Source organism: Chroicocephalus ridibundus, chromosome 1 (assembly GCF_963924245.1).
Source record: "Chroicocephalus ridibundus chromosome 1, bChrRid1.1, whole genome shotgun sequence".
Classification (NCBI taxonomy): domain Eukaryota; kingdom Metazoa; phylum Chordata; class Aves; order Charadriiformes; family Laridae; genus Chroicocephalus; species Chroicocephalus ridibundus.
The window spans coordinates 219,810,992-219,827,457 of NC_086284.1; the positions used below are offsets into that span (position 1 = coordinate 219,810,992).

At 62.0% G+C, this 16,466-nt stretch overlaps 1 protein-coding gene across 1 annotated transcript in view; it reads right to left on the reverse strand.

The window, feature by feature from the left end:
* SND1 (staphylococcal nuclease and tudor domain containing 1) overlaps positions 1-16,466 on the reverse strand; it is a 146,706-nt gene that overhangs the window by 109,257 nt on the left and 20,983 nt on the right. The window contains exon 10 of the mRNA XM_063323779.1: positions 14,968-15,081. Coding sequence (XP_063179849.1) covers positions 14,968-15,081 — 114 coding nt within the window. The remainder of the gene's footprint in view (positions 1-14,967; positions 15,082-16,466) is intronic.

Here is a 16,466-nt window from a genome sequence, read left to right on the forward strand (position 1 = left end):
GACACGCTCCCAGCGATGCCCTGAACACCCCGGAGCAGCGGAGGCAGCATCCAGCCCCTCGCGACGCCCCAAATCTGAGCCCATCGGGGCATCACCGGCGGGCGCCGCGGCCAAACCAGCCTCGCAGACCGACGCCACGCATCCCTGCTCCCGACACCCGACCACGAGCCTCCCCCGAGCCCCCTCCTTCCCCGAATCCCCCCCAAAAAAACGCCGCCCCATTGCCAGTGGTACCCGTGGAGGTAGCGCCGAGCGCGGCTGCTGAAATCAGCTAATGAAAGTTATTTATGAGGCGATTACCAAGTTGGCTGTGCCGGCGCTGAATTAAGATAATTTGTAATTACGTGCAACGCTTTTAGAATGCGGCACGCTTATGTTTTTAGTCATTTGTTTTATTAAATTAAACGCTCGGGCTAATTACAGGCATCCTTTGGATATCTCGCTCTCAAGTCCCGACCCGCGGGAGCCTGCCACCAGCAGATAGCGGTGCTCGCGCAGGACCGTGCGGGGCCGTAATCAGCAACTATAAATTACCTCGTTAAAAACGGGATTACCCTTCCGTTCCACAAGGAAAGCCTCGGCATAAAACCCATCAAGATGCTCGCGAAAAGTCATTTCTCAGCCATGGAAGTTTTTGTTTCGCCGGTGTTAAGAGGGGAACATTACCGGCTGAGGAGTATTTTGGGGAAATAACTCCTTAATTCAGGCTTCGGCGCTGGAGCGAGAGCATGTGAAGGGGCGTTTCATGGCTCTGCTGTATCCTCTGCCCCGGCTACCGGCATCCTTAGGCAGCGGCAGGGAAGGCAGTGCTCTTTCCCGGGAACTAATCGGGGAAATCACCCGAGCACGACGTTACGCGTCCACGGGGAATTCATTAACCGGCGGCGCTTTGGCAACGCGCACAAAGAGCCACCTCTCCGCGGACGGGGAGATAATGTCGCCGCTAATGAGGAAATTGAGATGTATAAAAATACTCCGTAATTTCAGAGGGGGTTTTTGTGGTTTTGTTTCTTTTTTTTGTTTAATTTTACAAGACCGCAATGTCTGAATTATATTTTAAACGAACCTGCCTTCCCCCGGCGGAGCCGAGGGAGCGCCAGTAAAGCAGCCCAGCGCGAGACGCTCTGAACGTCTCCCAGCCCAGAGCCCTGGAAATGCTGCTCCAGCGCGTTCCTGGGATGCACCATCACGTGCTGGAGATGCACCAGTGACCCACGAGGAGCCGGCAGCCCCGAGCACGGACGAGGGTGGGCAGGAGCATCCCCCGGAGCGTGCCAGGCTTAGGACGGTTAAAGAGGAGACGAGGCGTTTGCTTCCATAGAATCACCGAATCGTTGAGGCTGGAAAAGACCTTTAAGCTCGTCGAGTCCAACCGTGAACCCAGCACTGCCCAGTCACCGCTCAACCACGTCCCTCAGCACATCTACTCGCTTTGAAATCCCTCCAGGGATGGCGACTCCACCACTGCCCTGGGCAGCCTGGTCCAAGGCCGGACAACTCTGTCGGGGAAGGAATTTTTCCTAATATCTACTCTAAGCCTCCCCCGGTGCTACTTGAGGCCATTTCTCAGCGTTCTTCCTCCCAACACCAGATTTAGTCCACCCGCAGCTCGTGTGTCCTCCCCAGGTGTGCTTTTTGTCCCAAAAAAAAAGGAGAAATCCCGCTATTTCACTTGGATTTCTGCTGAATGATGCCCGAGGCCCAATGAACGCCTGCAAACCGGCAGCAAGGCTCGGTCAGGGCAGACGAGGCAACGACCTGCTGGGCAGGGAATTTTTGGGATAGACTCATAGACTAATGGAACAGTTTGGGTTGGAAGGGACATTTAGAGGCCATCTAGGGCCATGGGCAGGGACACCTCCCACCAGCCCAGGTTGCTCCAAGCCCCGTCCAACCTGGCCTTGAACCCCTCCAGGGATGGGGCAGCCACAGCTTCTCTGGGCACCCTGGCCCAGGGTCCCACCCCCCTCACCCGGGCTGGGGGTGTCCGTCCTTCCCTGCCCTGCAGGGGCTGCGGGGCAGAATCCCTCCCGGGGCACAGGCAGCCGCCGGCGCTTGTGCCGGCTGGGACAATTAGCGCGACGAATCACTTTCCCGTGAGATTTTGGGGCGATAAATTACTTTTGGGTGGAAAATAATGCCAAAGCTCCGTTATGGGTGGATGGAGGTGTTGTGGGGGGGGTGATGCCGCGGCAGCAGTCGGGGACAGAACAGCCAGCAGCAGGAATGGGAGGCTCAGCAGATTGAAATCCAGCCGCGCACGTGGGCACCACACGCCGTCGGGCATCGAGCAAGGGGTCGCGCAGCAGATTTTGGCTGATTTCCTCACCAGGGGCACGAAAACGGGGTCGGCGGTCTCAGAACGGGGACAATCCAGACTCAAATCTTGGCTGCGGGAGCTGGCAAAGCCAGGGGAAGCTTCTGCCTCCTTTCAGCCCGGCCCTAAAACCGTCCCCTCGGCTCTGCTCAGAGGGAAAGAGCCAGCGGCTGCTGGCAGGCTCCCTGCCTCGGGCACCGGCAGCCATTTGAGGACTTAAGGAAAAACCTCCACCCTTTTGACACTGTTAACCCCAATTTCTGACAACTGCAAATCCCGAGGGATGCGTGACGGGGCTGTCACTCCGCGGACCCTGCCGCCCCGGCTTGGGGGTCGCATGTCCTTTCAGAGCGTGGCAGGGGACAGACGTGCAGCCCCTTCTGACCGCATCCCAGCTCCCGGGGATTTTAATTCCTGCTAGTCCTCCAGCGTACGAAGCGTGGCCCCACGCAGCACCGGCAGCCCCGGGTGCGAGTTTGAGGGAGGCGTTGGAAGCCCTGGGAGCAGCTCGGAGCCGCCCGCAGAAGATGAAGCCGTGCTCGAGCGCACCGTGCCCAACCCGCACGTGACGGAGGGGAAGAATAGCAGCCAGAGAAAACTAGGACAGCAGCGGCCGGGCCGGGTGGGAGGCAGAAAGCTTTTAAGGATGGAGCTGCTGTACTCTCCATGGGGCTCAGGAGAGGGGACGTCTTGAGCTGTCACTGTCCCCATCACCGTCACCACCCCAGCTGGCTGGCAGGTCCATCCTCAGACCCTGCAGCAGAGGGCTGGGGTAGGAAATGCCGAAGGGGGGTTGTACAGAAGCACGGAATCACAGAAGGGTTTGGGTTGAAGGGACCTTAAAGGCCACCCAGTGCCACCCCCTGCCCTGGGCAGGGACACCTCCCACCGGCCCACGTTGCTCCAAGCCCCGTCCAACCTGCCCTTGAACCCCTCCAGGGATGGGGCAGCCACAGCTTCTCTGGGCACCCTGGCCCAGGGGCTCACCCCCCTCACAGCAAAGGATTTCTTCCCAATATCTCATCCCAATCTCCCTCTTCCAGTGGAAAACCCTTCCCCCTCGTCCCGTGGCTCCCCTCCCTGCTCCAGAGTCCCTCCCCAGCTTTCCTGGAGCCCCTTTAGGGACTGGCAGGGGCTGGAAGGTCTCCCCGGCGCCTTCTCTTCTCCAGGCTGAACCCCCCCAGCTCTCTCAGCCTGTCCCCACAGCAGAGGGGCTCCAGCCCTCCCAGCATCTCCGGGGCCTCCTCTGGCCCCGCTCCAACAGCTCCGTGTCTCTCCTGTGCTGAGGCCCCAGCGCTGGAGGCAGCACTGCAGGGGGGTCTCCCCGAGCGGAGCAGAGGGGCAGAATCCCCGCCTCGCCCCCCTGCCCACGCTGCTGGGGATGCAGCCATCTTCCCCTCTGCTCCAGCCCCCCCAAGCCCTTCTCTCAGGGCTGCTCTCCATCCCTCCATCCCCAGCCCGGGCTGGCACCGGGGGCTGCCCCCACCCAGGGGCAGGACCCTGCACTGGGCCTGCTTGGACCCCATGGGGGTCACAGGGACCCCCTTCTCCAGCCTGTCGGGGTCGCTCTGGATGCCATCCCATCCCTCCGTTGTGTCACCGCACACTCAGATTAGCATCGTTGGCAGAGCTGCATCACGTCCCACCATCGCGTCCCACTGACCCCATCCATCCGTCTGTCCCCACTGCTCGGGGTGGCCTTGGGGAAGCTTGTCTCTAAGGGGTCCATCGGCTTTGCCCCGTGCACCAGGAGGTGCCAAGGCAGGAGTTGTTCACCTACAACACGTCGGGGGGGTGACAGCTGCCCGCACCCTCCTGCCACAGCCGGGCACCAGCGAAACCTGCCCAGAGGCGAGAGCTGGCTGGGGGCCACACCAAAAGGAGCTGGGTGCAGGGGCGAAGCTTCGCCCTTTCCAGTCTGGGGGGGGTGGGAACAGGAGTGCCGCGTCCTTCGCAGTCCCCATGGACACCCGGTGCCAGCGAAGGTCCATGAATATGTGCTGGAGCATCCCCTCCCCGCAGCCCGCCCGCAAGCGACGGAGCTGGGTGGGCTGCGGGCGCCAGCGGGGGACACGCGCCATCCCTTGCCGCACGTCTTCAAATGTCTCGCGACTAAATAGAGCTCCTCCAGCAGCCGGTGCGAATGGCGGGGGGAATATTCATGATTACTCCGAGTCGGGAGAGCATCGCGCGGCGCTGGGAGAGGAGCGCGGAGGGAGGTGTTGACGCAGCTGAAACGCCCGGGCGATGCAAACAGGGGGGGCTGGGGGAGGCACCGAGCGCTCCGCTCCAGCACTTTCCCCCCCCCCCAACTCCTCCTCTGCAGAGAGGGATGCCTGTGCCACGCTCCCGGCTGGAGGTACAAAAGCGGAGCCCTGACCCGCGGGCAGCAGCGCGCTTCGCTGTAAGCGGCTCGAAACAAGGCGAGCGCAGGAGGAGGGGCGAGGCGGCGGGGCGAGGATGTGAGCCCGGGTCGGCTCTCGCCACGGGAGATTCCCCCTCCTGATCCAGCCCAACGCCGCGGCGGGTGATGGAGCTGCCGGTACCCCTTCACCACCCCGGGGAGCTGGCAGGGGGGGTACCCCACACGTCGGCCGCAGCAAAGGCGATGCCAGCTCTCTGGCCGTGCCAACGTGTGCCCCAGCCGTGCCCCACAGCATCCCCTCGGTTATCCCGATGGACCAAGGGATGATCCCGCTGGCCACGGGGCAGGATCCAAGGTGATGCCGGGGTGATGCCGAGTACCGAACTCAACCTCCGTGCTGCCGGCGGGAACGGCTCCGGCTGCCTCCCAGCAGGGGCTCCGAAAGCCACACGCTGCCCGGAAAAAAATAAAATTAAGCCTTCGCAGAGGCGGGTTCACCACGTACCTAAAATCATGGGCTTAGGTTTCCCAAGGCACAAGGGTGCTGTTGCTAGGCAGGCCGTTAATTGCACAGTTCAGCAACGTGGCAGAATTGCACAGCTCCTCTCTAATTTAGTGCAATTTAACCATCAATAGCGGATTCGCGGTAGCTTCCTGATGAGATCAAAAGGTCAGAGCTTCATTCCCTCCCACCGGCGATTTCACGCTCGCCCGGCCGCCCGAGAGACATTTGCCACGGCCTGAGCGCGGCGTCAGACCCCGCCGCCCCGAGAAGCCGGGTTTGCCCGTTCCTGCTCTTAACGCCAGAGAACGGCGGGCGCGGGAGATGCCGAAGCCTCTCCGAGCAGAGCAGCTCCCAGAGAGCAGCGTGCGAAGCCCCGGCTGGAGCCTCGTCCTCCTAAATGCGAGCTGGCAGGTGCCTGGATCCTCCTCAGAGCATCAGTGTCAAAACACCAGGCACTTCTGCTGGCTCGGAAGAATTACAACACTTAAATGTAAGTTGTTTGGGAAGTATTTTAGCACAGCCCGATCTTCAGGGCTTATTACTTAACACGGCATCAATAACACCGAGCACTTAAGCGCTGCCGCTATTCGCAGAGCATATGGTCGGGAGCTGCATCTGCCTCCCGGCTGCATCTTCCCCCCCCCGGCAACAGGGGCCCTGGAGCCGCGCGGTGCGAATTAGCTATTGCCTGCGGTCACGGAGCCGTCGCCTCGTAAAGATGCTGCTCCTTAATTGCCGGGGAGCTCCTGCCCATCATCTCCCCGAACCACGGCTCCGCAGCCCGGCCCGCTCCTCCACGCTGCCGCTTTACTGCTCCGGGGCTTTTATTCTTTTTTTTCTTTTGCTTCGCTCCCTAAGCCAGGAGCAATTTCCCGGGATGCCAGCGGCTGTAATCCATACAGGAACCCAGCTGTGCCAGCTCGCAAATTAATCCAGCCGGGATAAGGCCTCTTGCCTGGCCCCAACAGATCCCCCGGCAGCCAGGATCCGGCTGTGCCGCCGCCTGGTTGTACATTTGCTTCCAGCCGGGGGTAAAAAACCCCTCCTGCGATCAAGCAGCGGTATTTTACCAGGGCTCCGGCTCAGCCCAAAGGCCCCACAAACCCCCACCCTCTCCCACCCCAGGATTTAGCACCCTGCGTTACCGGGAGCTGAATCCCGGCCATCCGGAACCCCGGATCAAATGCCAAAGAATTTTTCACCCGCCGTGGCGAGACTTAGGGGGAAGGGAGAGAAGGAACGGCGCAGGGATGTGCAAGCTAATCATTTTCACACTAGAAAAAGCATGCTACCCGCAGGGCAGAAAACAGGTTGCAAGAACATGCTGACTTCATGTGTCTTCTCCCTGGAAGCTCTTGCAGCCCCTATTAAATATTGATGGGGGAACTCCGGTGCCCCCGCTTTCCGCTCCCGCCCTCTCAGACGCACCTCTCCTCCGCCAATATTCAGAATGCATTAGGGCCATACGCCCGAGCACTCTGCATTTCACGCCGCGCCGCGCGCCCCAGCCACGGCCGGCAATCGGTTCTGTTACACAATACATGGATGAGCTACGATGATCCTTGTAACTGTAATTTAGCGGAGATGAGACACTGATGGGTTTGATTCTCATTAATCTTTTATGCTCGTTGAGTGCACCGCGCTTTTTTTTTTTTTGCTAGTACAAACCCTGCTCAACAGATGATAGGGAAACGCCGTCCTCTCTCCACGCAGACCCTGCCGCCCTCGCCGCGGAGCCGTAGGGCATCCCTCAGCGGGGAGGGCTCCCCTTGGCCATGGGAGCCTGGAATTCAGCTCCGGCACAGAGATCCCGGCCAACCGGGCACAACTCGAAGGCTTTGAGCATCCCCTTTGCGTCAACGGGGGACGATAAGGACAAGCTGGCGGTCCCGGGGGAGCTTGGCTGAGCTGGGGGATCCCCCAGGTTCCTCCAAGGCTGGTTGCCTTTAGCCACCACCACTAGAAGGATGGAGGCACCAAGAACAGCCCAAAGCACCGGGAGAAGCCAGCAGATGGGTATTAAGCCAAGGAAACCAGGAATCCTCCCCGGGAAGGGATGGAAAGCCCTGCCGTGTTTGGGAACAGCCCGGATGCCTCCCTGGGATGGACAACAGGGGACGAGTTTGGTACCACAGACTCTAAAAGCAACTTGCCACGCAGAGAAGGGACATCTGATAGCATCAGCCCGGACACGTTGCCGCTGCCCTAAAATTGCCCAGAAGGGAAAGATGTGGGCACGCATCCAGGTGTCCGGGTTGCCCAGAGAAGCTGTGGCTGCCCCATCCCTGGAGGGGTTCAAGGCCAGGTTGGACGGGGCTTGGAGCAACCTGGGCTGGTGGGAGGTGTCCCTGCCCAGGGCAGGGGGTGGCACTGGGTGGCCTTTAAGGTCCCTTCCCACCCAAGCCATTCTATGATTCTACGATCCTACTCCACGCAGTCAGTGCCCTCGGGGAGTCCCAGCCACCGGCTCTGGCTACCAGGGGGATTTCCAGGGAGCCGACCAAGGAGCCTCCCACCAGACTGGCAGATCCAGGTGCTTCTCCTTCCTTCCCAGCCACCAACGTGTCCTCAAAGATGGCCTGGGCTGGCTGCAGCAGAGGAACCGCTGCACCGGGGACACCGATGAGAGCTGCCACCGCTGCACCCAGGGGCAGGGGAGGGAAGGAGCGAGGCACGAAATAACCCTACGGGAAAGGTACTGGAGAAGCCCATGGGACCCTCAAGCCATGTCCGAGGGTTGTGGCGGTGATGGGGAGCTCCCGAGCAGACAGAGCCCTGTGGACCCCCACCTTGTCGCTGCTGTGGAGGACGCTGCCGTGGTTTCAGCATCCTCGAGACGGAGGTGACTTTCTTCCCAGCGGCTGGCGCAGTGCTGTGGTTTGGGACGAGGGTGACGTCGGCAGCGCACCGGTGGTTTTGGTTGTGACCAGGCTCTCAAGGCCTTTTCTGCTCCTCGCACCGCCCCGCCAGCCATGGGCTGGGGGGGCAGAAGGAGTTGGGAGGGGACATAGCTGACCCCCACTGACCGCAGGGATATTCCATGCCATGGTACGTCACGCTCAGTGTATAACACTGGGGAAGAAGAAGCACGGGGGGGACGTTCAGAGCGATGGCATTTGTCTTCCCAAGTCACCATTCCGCGTGATGGAGCCCGGCTTTCCTGGGGATGGCTGAACACCCGCCGGCCCATGGGAAGCAGGGAATGAATTCCTTGTTTGGCTTCGCGTGTGTGGCTTTTGCTCTACATATTAAACCGCCTTTGTCTCAACCCACCAGTTTTTCCTCACTTTTACTCTTCCGATTCTCTTCTCCACCCCAAAGTGAGCGAGCGGCTGGGGGGTTCTAGCTGCCGGCTGGGGTTAAACCACCGCAACATCCCTGTCGTTGGAAAACCAGAGCTTGGCGGCGGAGCTGCCGGTACCGAACCGGCGAGGGGCTAGGGATAACAAGCCGGGGAAGCAAGCGGCTCCCTTATTTTCACATGGAAGAAGCCTGGGCTGCCGCGCCACCGGCACCGTAACCATCGTCACTTGCGCCATCCCCCAAACAGCGCCGGGAGACTTTGCAAAGCAAACTGAGCACTTTGCTTGTCGGCCAAATTCCACCTCTGCCAAACTCCCAACCAGCCCGGCAGCGGGGCGGGGACACCGGCAGCCGCGCCGTGCCGCAACGCCGCCTCTCCTGGCATCGCCCGCGGCATCGCCCGCGCTCCCCCGAGCCGAGGATGCCAGAAGAGCCTCTGCAGGGACAGGAGGAACCGATCCACGTTCACAGCTAACGTTCCAACTTCTGCCAAGCCGAGCGCAGCCGCCCTCTTCTCCAAAATCCGGCTCGCTGCAGAAAAGCACCAGGCGGACACCTGCAAACCATCTGTCGAGCAGCCCTCGCCTCGCCGAGCGCGGCACCGACCACAGGCGGCTCCCACCGAGAGGGGCCGAGCGGGACCCGGCACCCTCCGGCACCCGAGGTTCTGCCAGGCGAGACCCACGCGCCATCGGGTACCCCAAATTGTCACAACGCCGCAGGAAAAAGCTCATTTCCAGGGATAAAGCAGCTGCGGTTGCTAAAGCCAGGTGTGACGGGATGCTTCCCGAGCAGCTCGTTTCCCCAAATCTCAAACAGGGTTATAAACCCATCTCAAACAGCGCCAAAACCAGCAGCGCGAGGGGTCCGGGCTGCCCTCGACCTCAGGGTCCATCCCCTGCCCTTCCTCGGCTGCGCAGCCCCGGGCAGCTCCTGGGCAGGTCGTTTTTACAAAGCGCTTCCAATTTCACATAAATATCCTGGCAATCAGCAAGCGGCGGGGAAAGGAGCAGAGAGAAAGTACCGCCGTTTGATGGGATTTGGGTAAAATACGGCTCTTTCTAAAATCTGCCGGGGAGCCGGCGGGCAGAACGAGGAGGAGCGGGAGCAGCCTTCGTCCGGGCATCGTTCATCGCTGCCCGGCGGCGAGGGGGTGACGAAGGTCACCGGGCTGCGCTGCTGGAAGACAGATCGGACGCGAGATTCGAGGCAGAGAAAAATCTTTGTCAGGGACTTAAATACCAGCACCTCTGGGAGCCGGCGGCTCGCAGCCGAACACCACGTGAGGAGCACCAACCTTCCGGCGTCATTGCTCTCTGTGGCAGGACGCGCCGTGCCCGGACAGACGGACAGGGCCACACAGAGACGATGGGACAAGAGGAAACGGCCTCAAGTTGCGCCAGGGGAGGTTTAGGATGGATATTGGGAAAAATGTTTACACTGAAAGGGTTATTAAGCACTGGACCAGGCTGCCCAGGGCAGTGGTGGAGTCGCCATCCCTGGAGGGATTGAAAAGCCGAGTAGACGTAGCGCTTAGAGATACAGGTTAGTGATGGTTTCTGTCAGTGTTGGGTTGATGGTTGGACTCGATGATCTGAAAGGTCCCTTCCAACCCGGGCGGTTCTACGATTCCATACCTTTTGCCCAGCATCACCCACCCCACGAGACCAGAGGGGAAGCGGCACCACGAGTGGTACCCCATGAGACCCCGCATCCTCGCCGAGCAGAGATGCTGAGGATGCTGAGACCACCCGGCAGGCGAAGCCTGAGGGCTGCGGGCTCGTCCTCCCCCCAGCCCCCGTGCCAGCGCCACGGATCCCTGGCCACAAGCGTCCCCACCACCTGGGAACAAGGACCCCGCGCGGGTGCCAGCTCCCGCTCTCCGGAGGCTGCCGAGCGCGGGGGCTGGTTTATCCCTCATCTGCTGGCAGCCCAACGGGAGCCAGCAGCTCCCTGCCTTTGGGAACGTATCAGAAAGCCAAGGAACCCGCGCACAAGCCCATTTGGAGGAGGGGAAAAAAACCATCCAAGCCCAAATCCATCTGTTTTTTCTTTTTTTTCTGAAGCCATTTCCAGCTTCCCCGCCTTTCCAGCTTTTCACCGCGTGCTGTTTGCGGCAGCGCCTGCTCTCCCAAGTTTGCCCGGTGCGGTGACAGCCCTGACGCTCGTGTCAGCTTTGCAATTAGCTGCTGCCGTGCCAATCGCGCTCCCAGCAGACGCGAGGTTTGCCGTCGCTCCGGCAGCGCGCTGGCAGCCGGCGAGCCCCGGCAGCGGGCGCAGCACCGGGTTCCTGCTCCTCTGGAGAGCCACCACCCTGCACCCCGCCAGGGCACCCAAAGGTGGCCGAGAGCCCCCCCGAGCATCCCCCCACTGGCGTCGGTGTGGGACAAGTGGAGAGGCGTGAGCCAGCGTCCAGGATAAAGAAGTAAAACCAGACAGCCTTGGCTTTGTGTCCTCGGAAAATACGGCTGGAAGGTGCCCCGGGGCGATCGAGACAATCCTTGAAGAAATCCCCCACCACCGATGTCAACCTTATCCCTGCCGCGCAGGCAGGAGCAGGGACCGTCGAGTCCCAGAGCAGTGGCACAGCCAGGAAAGGAGCGGGGACCTGGGACATCTCCATTCCCGGTGCCCTTGCCACCTCCCAAAGCCCTGAGCCCCCTGTCAGCGACCGCATCCCCCCCCCGGCCCCGCTCCGGCCAGGGCAGACGCTGCCCCACTTTCAGACTTCAAAAAAAAACCCAACCCACCACCAGCAGGATGGTTTTTTTCCCTTTTTTTTTTCCTCATTGAATCAAGGTCCATGTGTTCGACTCCCCCACTCCAAGAGTATTACCAATTAAGATATCAATTTAGATAAATTGGGGGATTGGAGCAGATTTGTACTGCCGTTGCAGCAATTGGGCAAATATAGCTTGCTAGAGCACGGAGCCGCTAACGAGATTCTGTAATTTAGCTGTCCGAGGGAGTGAACTTCTGATTAAAAAAGCAAAGCTGAAACCTCCCGAATGCCGGGAAGGGTGGTGACACCGAGACGCAGGAAAGTGCCGGTCCCCAAGCCAGAATCACGGCAGGTCGGAGCCCCTGGCAGCCACCCCTCCTCCCTGGGGTTTGCTCTCCTCCTGCCCCGTGGAAACACCCCCCATGGATGGACAGACCACAAATCCCACCGTGGAAATAGAGGGACGGACCACAAACCCCACCGCGGGGTAGGAGGGATGAGCGGAGCAGGACGGCGGAGCGATGGGCATCACCGGCTGGGATGGGGAAGGGCTCCACGCCAAAGACTGGAGCCCCCCATGCTTCGAGCCCCAGATGTGGAGCACAGCTGTGAAACGAGGTCCTGCTGCCAAACCCGCTCCAGCCTCAAGGCTGCGGGATTAAACGCGGCAGAAACCGGCCCTGGCTCCAGCCCGGCCAGACGAGGACCAGGCAATCTCACCGGGGGCGAGCGCAGCACTGGCTGCGGTGAGCGCGGTGCTACGGCTCAGCCTCCAGCCCGGCCACGGCGGTGGCGGGACGTAGCCTGGGGAAGGATCACCGTGAACTCTCCTGCTCTGGAGATGCTGCTCCAAAACAAGGGGGCCACCCCGGTGAGGGGCTCCAGCCACCCCGGTGAGGGGCTCCAGCCATCCCCACCGCAACCCAGCACCGGCACCGCACCTGCAGACCCAGCCCCTGAGCGGGAACAGGAGATACATCTTCATCTGAATACGTTATGTTCCTCGACAGACACGAGCGATAGAGATATTAAACGCTATCAGCTCCTGCTCTCAGGATTCATCTCGCGCCGGGTGATGAAGGCGGGAGATGAAAGGCTGTAGGATTTTATTACGCTGAATTTTCGGTTTGTCATTTCCCATCTACTCGACCAGGTGCCGTGGGACCAATTTGCGCTCGGCGGGATGGAGATGGATCTCCCCAGCGGAGCCGCACTAACGACATGCTACCTGCTACGGTGGGTACGTGTCTGGTCCCCACCACGGCACAGCAGCCCGCGGCCACGGAGCTGCCGGACCCGCACACAGCACCTCTTGCGTACAACCTTCCAAGAACAGCCCAACATCAACCCCAGATATATATATAGAAAGAGAGAGCCTTGACCTCAGGGTCTGCCTTTGCAAGGGCAGGAATCATAGAATCATGGAACGGTTGGAGTTGGAAAGGACCTTAAAGCCCACCCAGTGCCACCCCCTGCCCTGGGCAGGGACACCTCCCACCAGCCCACGTTGCTCCAAGCCCCGTCCAACCTGGCCTTGAACCCCTCCAGGGATGGGGCAGCCACAGCTTCTCTGGGCAACCTGGCCCAGGGGCTCACCCCCCTCACAGCAAAGGATTTCTTCCCAAGATCTCATCCCAATCTCCCTCTTCCAGTGGAAAACCCTTCCCCCTCGGGCCGTGGCTCCCCTCCCTGAGCCAGAGTCCCTCCCCAGCTTTCCTGGAGCCCCTTCAGGGACTGGAAGGGGCTGGAAGGTCTCCCCGGCGCCTTCTCTTCTCCAGGCTGAACCCCCCCAGCTCTCTCAGCCTGTCCCCACAGCAGAGGGGCTCCAGCCCTCTCCAGCCCCGGGTGCCACTGTGGATGGCAGTGGGGCTGGCAGTGAGCCCAGTGGCTCGCAGCAGGCAGGAGAAGGCAACCCGCCCGCACGCCGGGGCCGCAGCGCTGAAGCAAGCGAAGGATTTTGCCAGGGGAGCCGGCAGCGCGGCACCCGGGGGGGGGGGGCCAGCCGCCTTTCCGCAGTCTCCTTGGAGACCGCGAAGAACCCGCACTCCTCCCGGCAGCGCCGCACGGTGCCGGTGGTGCACGAGGGGGCAAGTTGCCCCCCGCCGGCACCGGTGGCTGCTTGGCAGCCGCTCCCCACCATGCCAACGTGCTGCTGGGCTCGCGGCGGCCCCCAGCCACCCGGTGCTGACGCCAGAGAAACAGCGGGAGGAAGAGGCTAATCTGGGAAGTTATTCATAATTCAGTGTGTACAAAACAAGGCGGCATCCTAGGAGGGAGGAATGTCCAAATCGCCGTTCCCGCGGCAGCCCTGGGCTCTCTGCCCCTGCGCGCCCACCGGCAGCTCGGGGAGGGGGGTGGCCGTGGCACGCGGTGCCGGCGCTCGCCGGGGCGTCTGGGGAAAAAACAGCCCTGGAAAAGGCAGTTGTCGCGTAATCCTGGGGGAAGGCTGGCTTGCTGCTCCTGGATGGAAAGCCCCCCCCCGGGCTCGCTTGCTGGCAGCAGCGCTCCTCGGCATCTCGAGGGGCGATGGATGAGGAGGATTCCCTTAGGAAACGGGGGTCTCGGCAGCTCTCCATCAACCATTGCAGGCGGAAAAAATAAAATAAATGAATAATAAAAAGCAGCAGCAGATAAATCCCTGCCCCAGGGAGCTTTTGGGTAGTTTTAGATTAGTTGCCACCAGGCAAAGCCGGGCAGTGCCCAGCTCCTGTGCCCATAGCCATGCCGGCAGGTACCGGCACTGAGAGGGGGGCACGGGGATTAAAGCGGCCCCCCCCCGGCTCCTGGCGCTTTGATGGGAGGTGAAGGGGACGCGGCGTGTGACCTGCAGCCACGCGGCAGAGCTTATTTTGGGCGCTTTCATGTCACTGCCGAGTGCTGGGCTCGAGGTCCAGGGCACGCCGGGCTTGCAGGATGCTCAAACCAAGCGCAGCGGAGAGCAAACCGTGCACGAACAATGCGGCGTTTTCCAAAGACTTCAGTCGCCGGGATTTCTCCATCAAATCCCGACACTGCAGGTCTCCGCGAGTCAGCCCCCAGCATCCCTCTGAGCCGGAGGAGGAGGGAGGGAAGCGCTCCCCAACCCCAGCCAGCCCCACGGCGGAGGGGAGAGATGCTCGGGGCGGCGGAGCACCTCGCTGAACGGCACAGCGGGGAGAAAAAGGGAAAACCGAAGGGTTTCGCACGCTTCGCATCACCTCCGGCAGCCCTGCAGCCCCCTGCTGCTCCCCCCAGCGCAGGGCAAGGGGAGGGCAGAGCTGGCAAAGCTCACGAGGATGGCGAGCAGCCAGACCCCGCCGCCCGTGCCCACCCACCGAGGGGCACGAGCCCGCAGGGACAGGTCACCCCCCGGCCAGCGCGTCCCCCGGCACGTCCTCCACAGCCCCACGCCCTGGAAACGCGGCTCTCCCACCTCCCCGGAGCAGAGAGACGCAACGGCGCTCGCGATACCGAGGGGGAAACTGAGGCAGGGGAGGAGGGAGGCATCGGTGTCCCTGCAGCCATCAGAGTGCACGCTCAAACCCTCCCCATCCTGCACCCCACAAAACGGGGCTCCCCCGGCAAGAAACTCAGCAGAAGGGGCTCAGGCCAAATAGAAGAGGAGCCTCACGGGGAGGGGACCCCATCCAGGGACGGTGACGGACGCCGGCGATCGCTGCCCAGCAGAGATGCTGCAGCGCTGGGGAGTGGAGCAGAGCACCCTCCCCATCCCCCCCCCCCAGGGTCACCTCCCCGCCACGCGTCCCCACGGTCACCTGCGTGCTGTCCCCCTCCAGCCGGGGGGGTCGGATGCTGGAGAGATGAATGGTTTTGTGGTCCCCAGAGTTCAGCTTCACCACGATGGCGTCCGCGTTCAGCACCTGCATCACCTGGGGAGGGAGAGAGGCCGAGGTGAACACCATGCCCTCAGCACCAGGCCCGCAGCCGGGCACCGCCGCGACGCCACCCGGGCTCTGGCACGCACCCCGACCCACCCTGGCTCTGGTCCCCGGCTCATGGCACAGAGCGAGTGTCCCCAGCCCCATCCCAGGTGGCCGGTGGGTCACTGGAGCGAACGCGGCTCGCTGGCACCATCCTGCTCCCCAAGCCTGAGGAGCTCAGCGCTCATCAGAGCCCCGCAGGGTCACCATCCGGCGATGCCACAACACACCAGCACGTCGCCGGCTCCCTGCCATCCTGCGCCAGGGCTCAGCCCCCCTTTTCCCCCCACAATCAAGACCGGAGAGGGGACCGGACGCCAGGCAGCGATAGCGGGCGATGGCCGGGCGCACATGGAGGAGGGAGCGAGCACAGCCCGCGGCGGAGACTCTGCCACCCCACGAGTGTACAACCGCCTGGCCCGGCTCGTGCCTCTCCACGCACTCGGGCAGCAAATTAATTAGAAAAACTGGCAGTAAAGGCAGGCAGAGTGTGCAGGCAGGGTGTGCAGGCAGGGGTGTGCAGGCAGGGGTGTGAGGGCAGGGGTGTGAGGGCAGGGGTGTGCAGGCAGGGTGTGCAGGCACGGATGTGCGGGCAGGGGTGTACAGGCAGGGATGTGCAGGCAGGGGTGTGCAGGCAAGGCAGTGCGGGCAGGGGTGTACAGGCAGGGCTGTGCGGGCAGGGGTGTACAGGCAGGGTGTGCAGGCAGGGATATGCAGGCAGGGATGTGCAGGCAGGGTGTGCAGATGTGCAGGCAGGGCTGTGCGGGCAGGGCTGTGCAGGCAGGGTGTGCAGGCAGGGGTGTGCAGGCAGGGTGTGCAGGCAGGGATATGCAGGCAGGGATATGCAGGCAGGGTGAGCAGGCAGGTGTGTGCAGGCAGGGATATACAGGCAGGGTGTGCAGGCAGGGCTGTGCGGGCAGGAAGACAGCGGGGCTCGGGCCATGCTGGTTTCATCTTCTCAGTTTTCATCCATCTCCGCTCTCCAGCCCGGACGGAGCAGAACAGGACAAGGCACCCGGGAATTCCCGCTGGCACAGCACGGACCTTCCCCTGCTCGCTCCCAGCACACACCCACTCCCCCCAGTTCAAAAGTTTCCCGTCGTTGCCCATCCCCAAGCAGCCCGGGGAGCGCAGCCCCCCGCCACCCCCCACCCAGAGCTGAGCCAGAGCTCGGGGGCGGGGGGGGGGGGAAGCGGAGGGAGGAGGGCACAGACTTGCCCCCCCCTTGCAGCACTTTTTGCCCCAGCAAGCACATCAAGTCCCTCAAAACGCGCTTAGCCAAAGGGATAACAGGATTATTGGAATTAAAATTAAAGCAGACACCGAGGACGGCC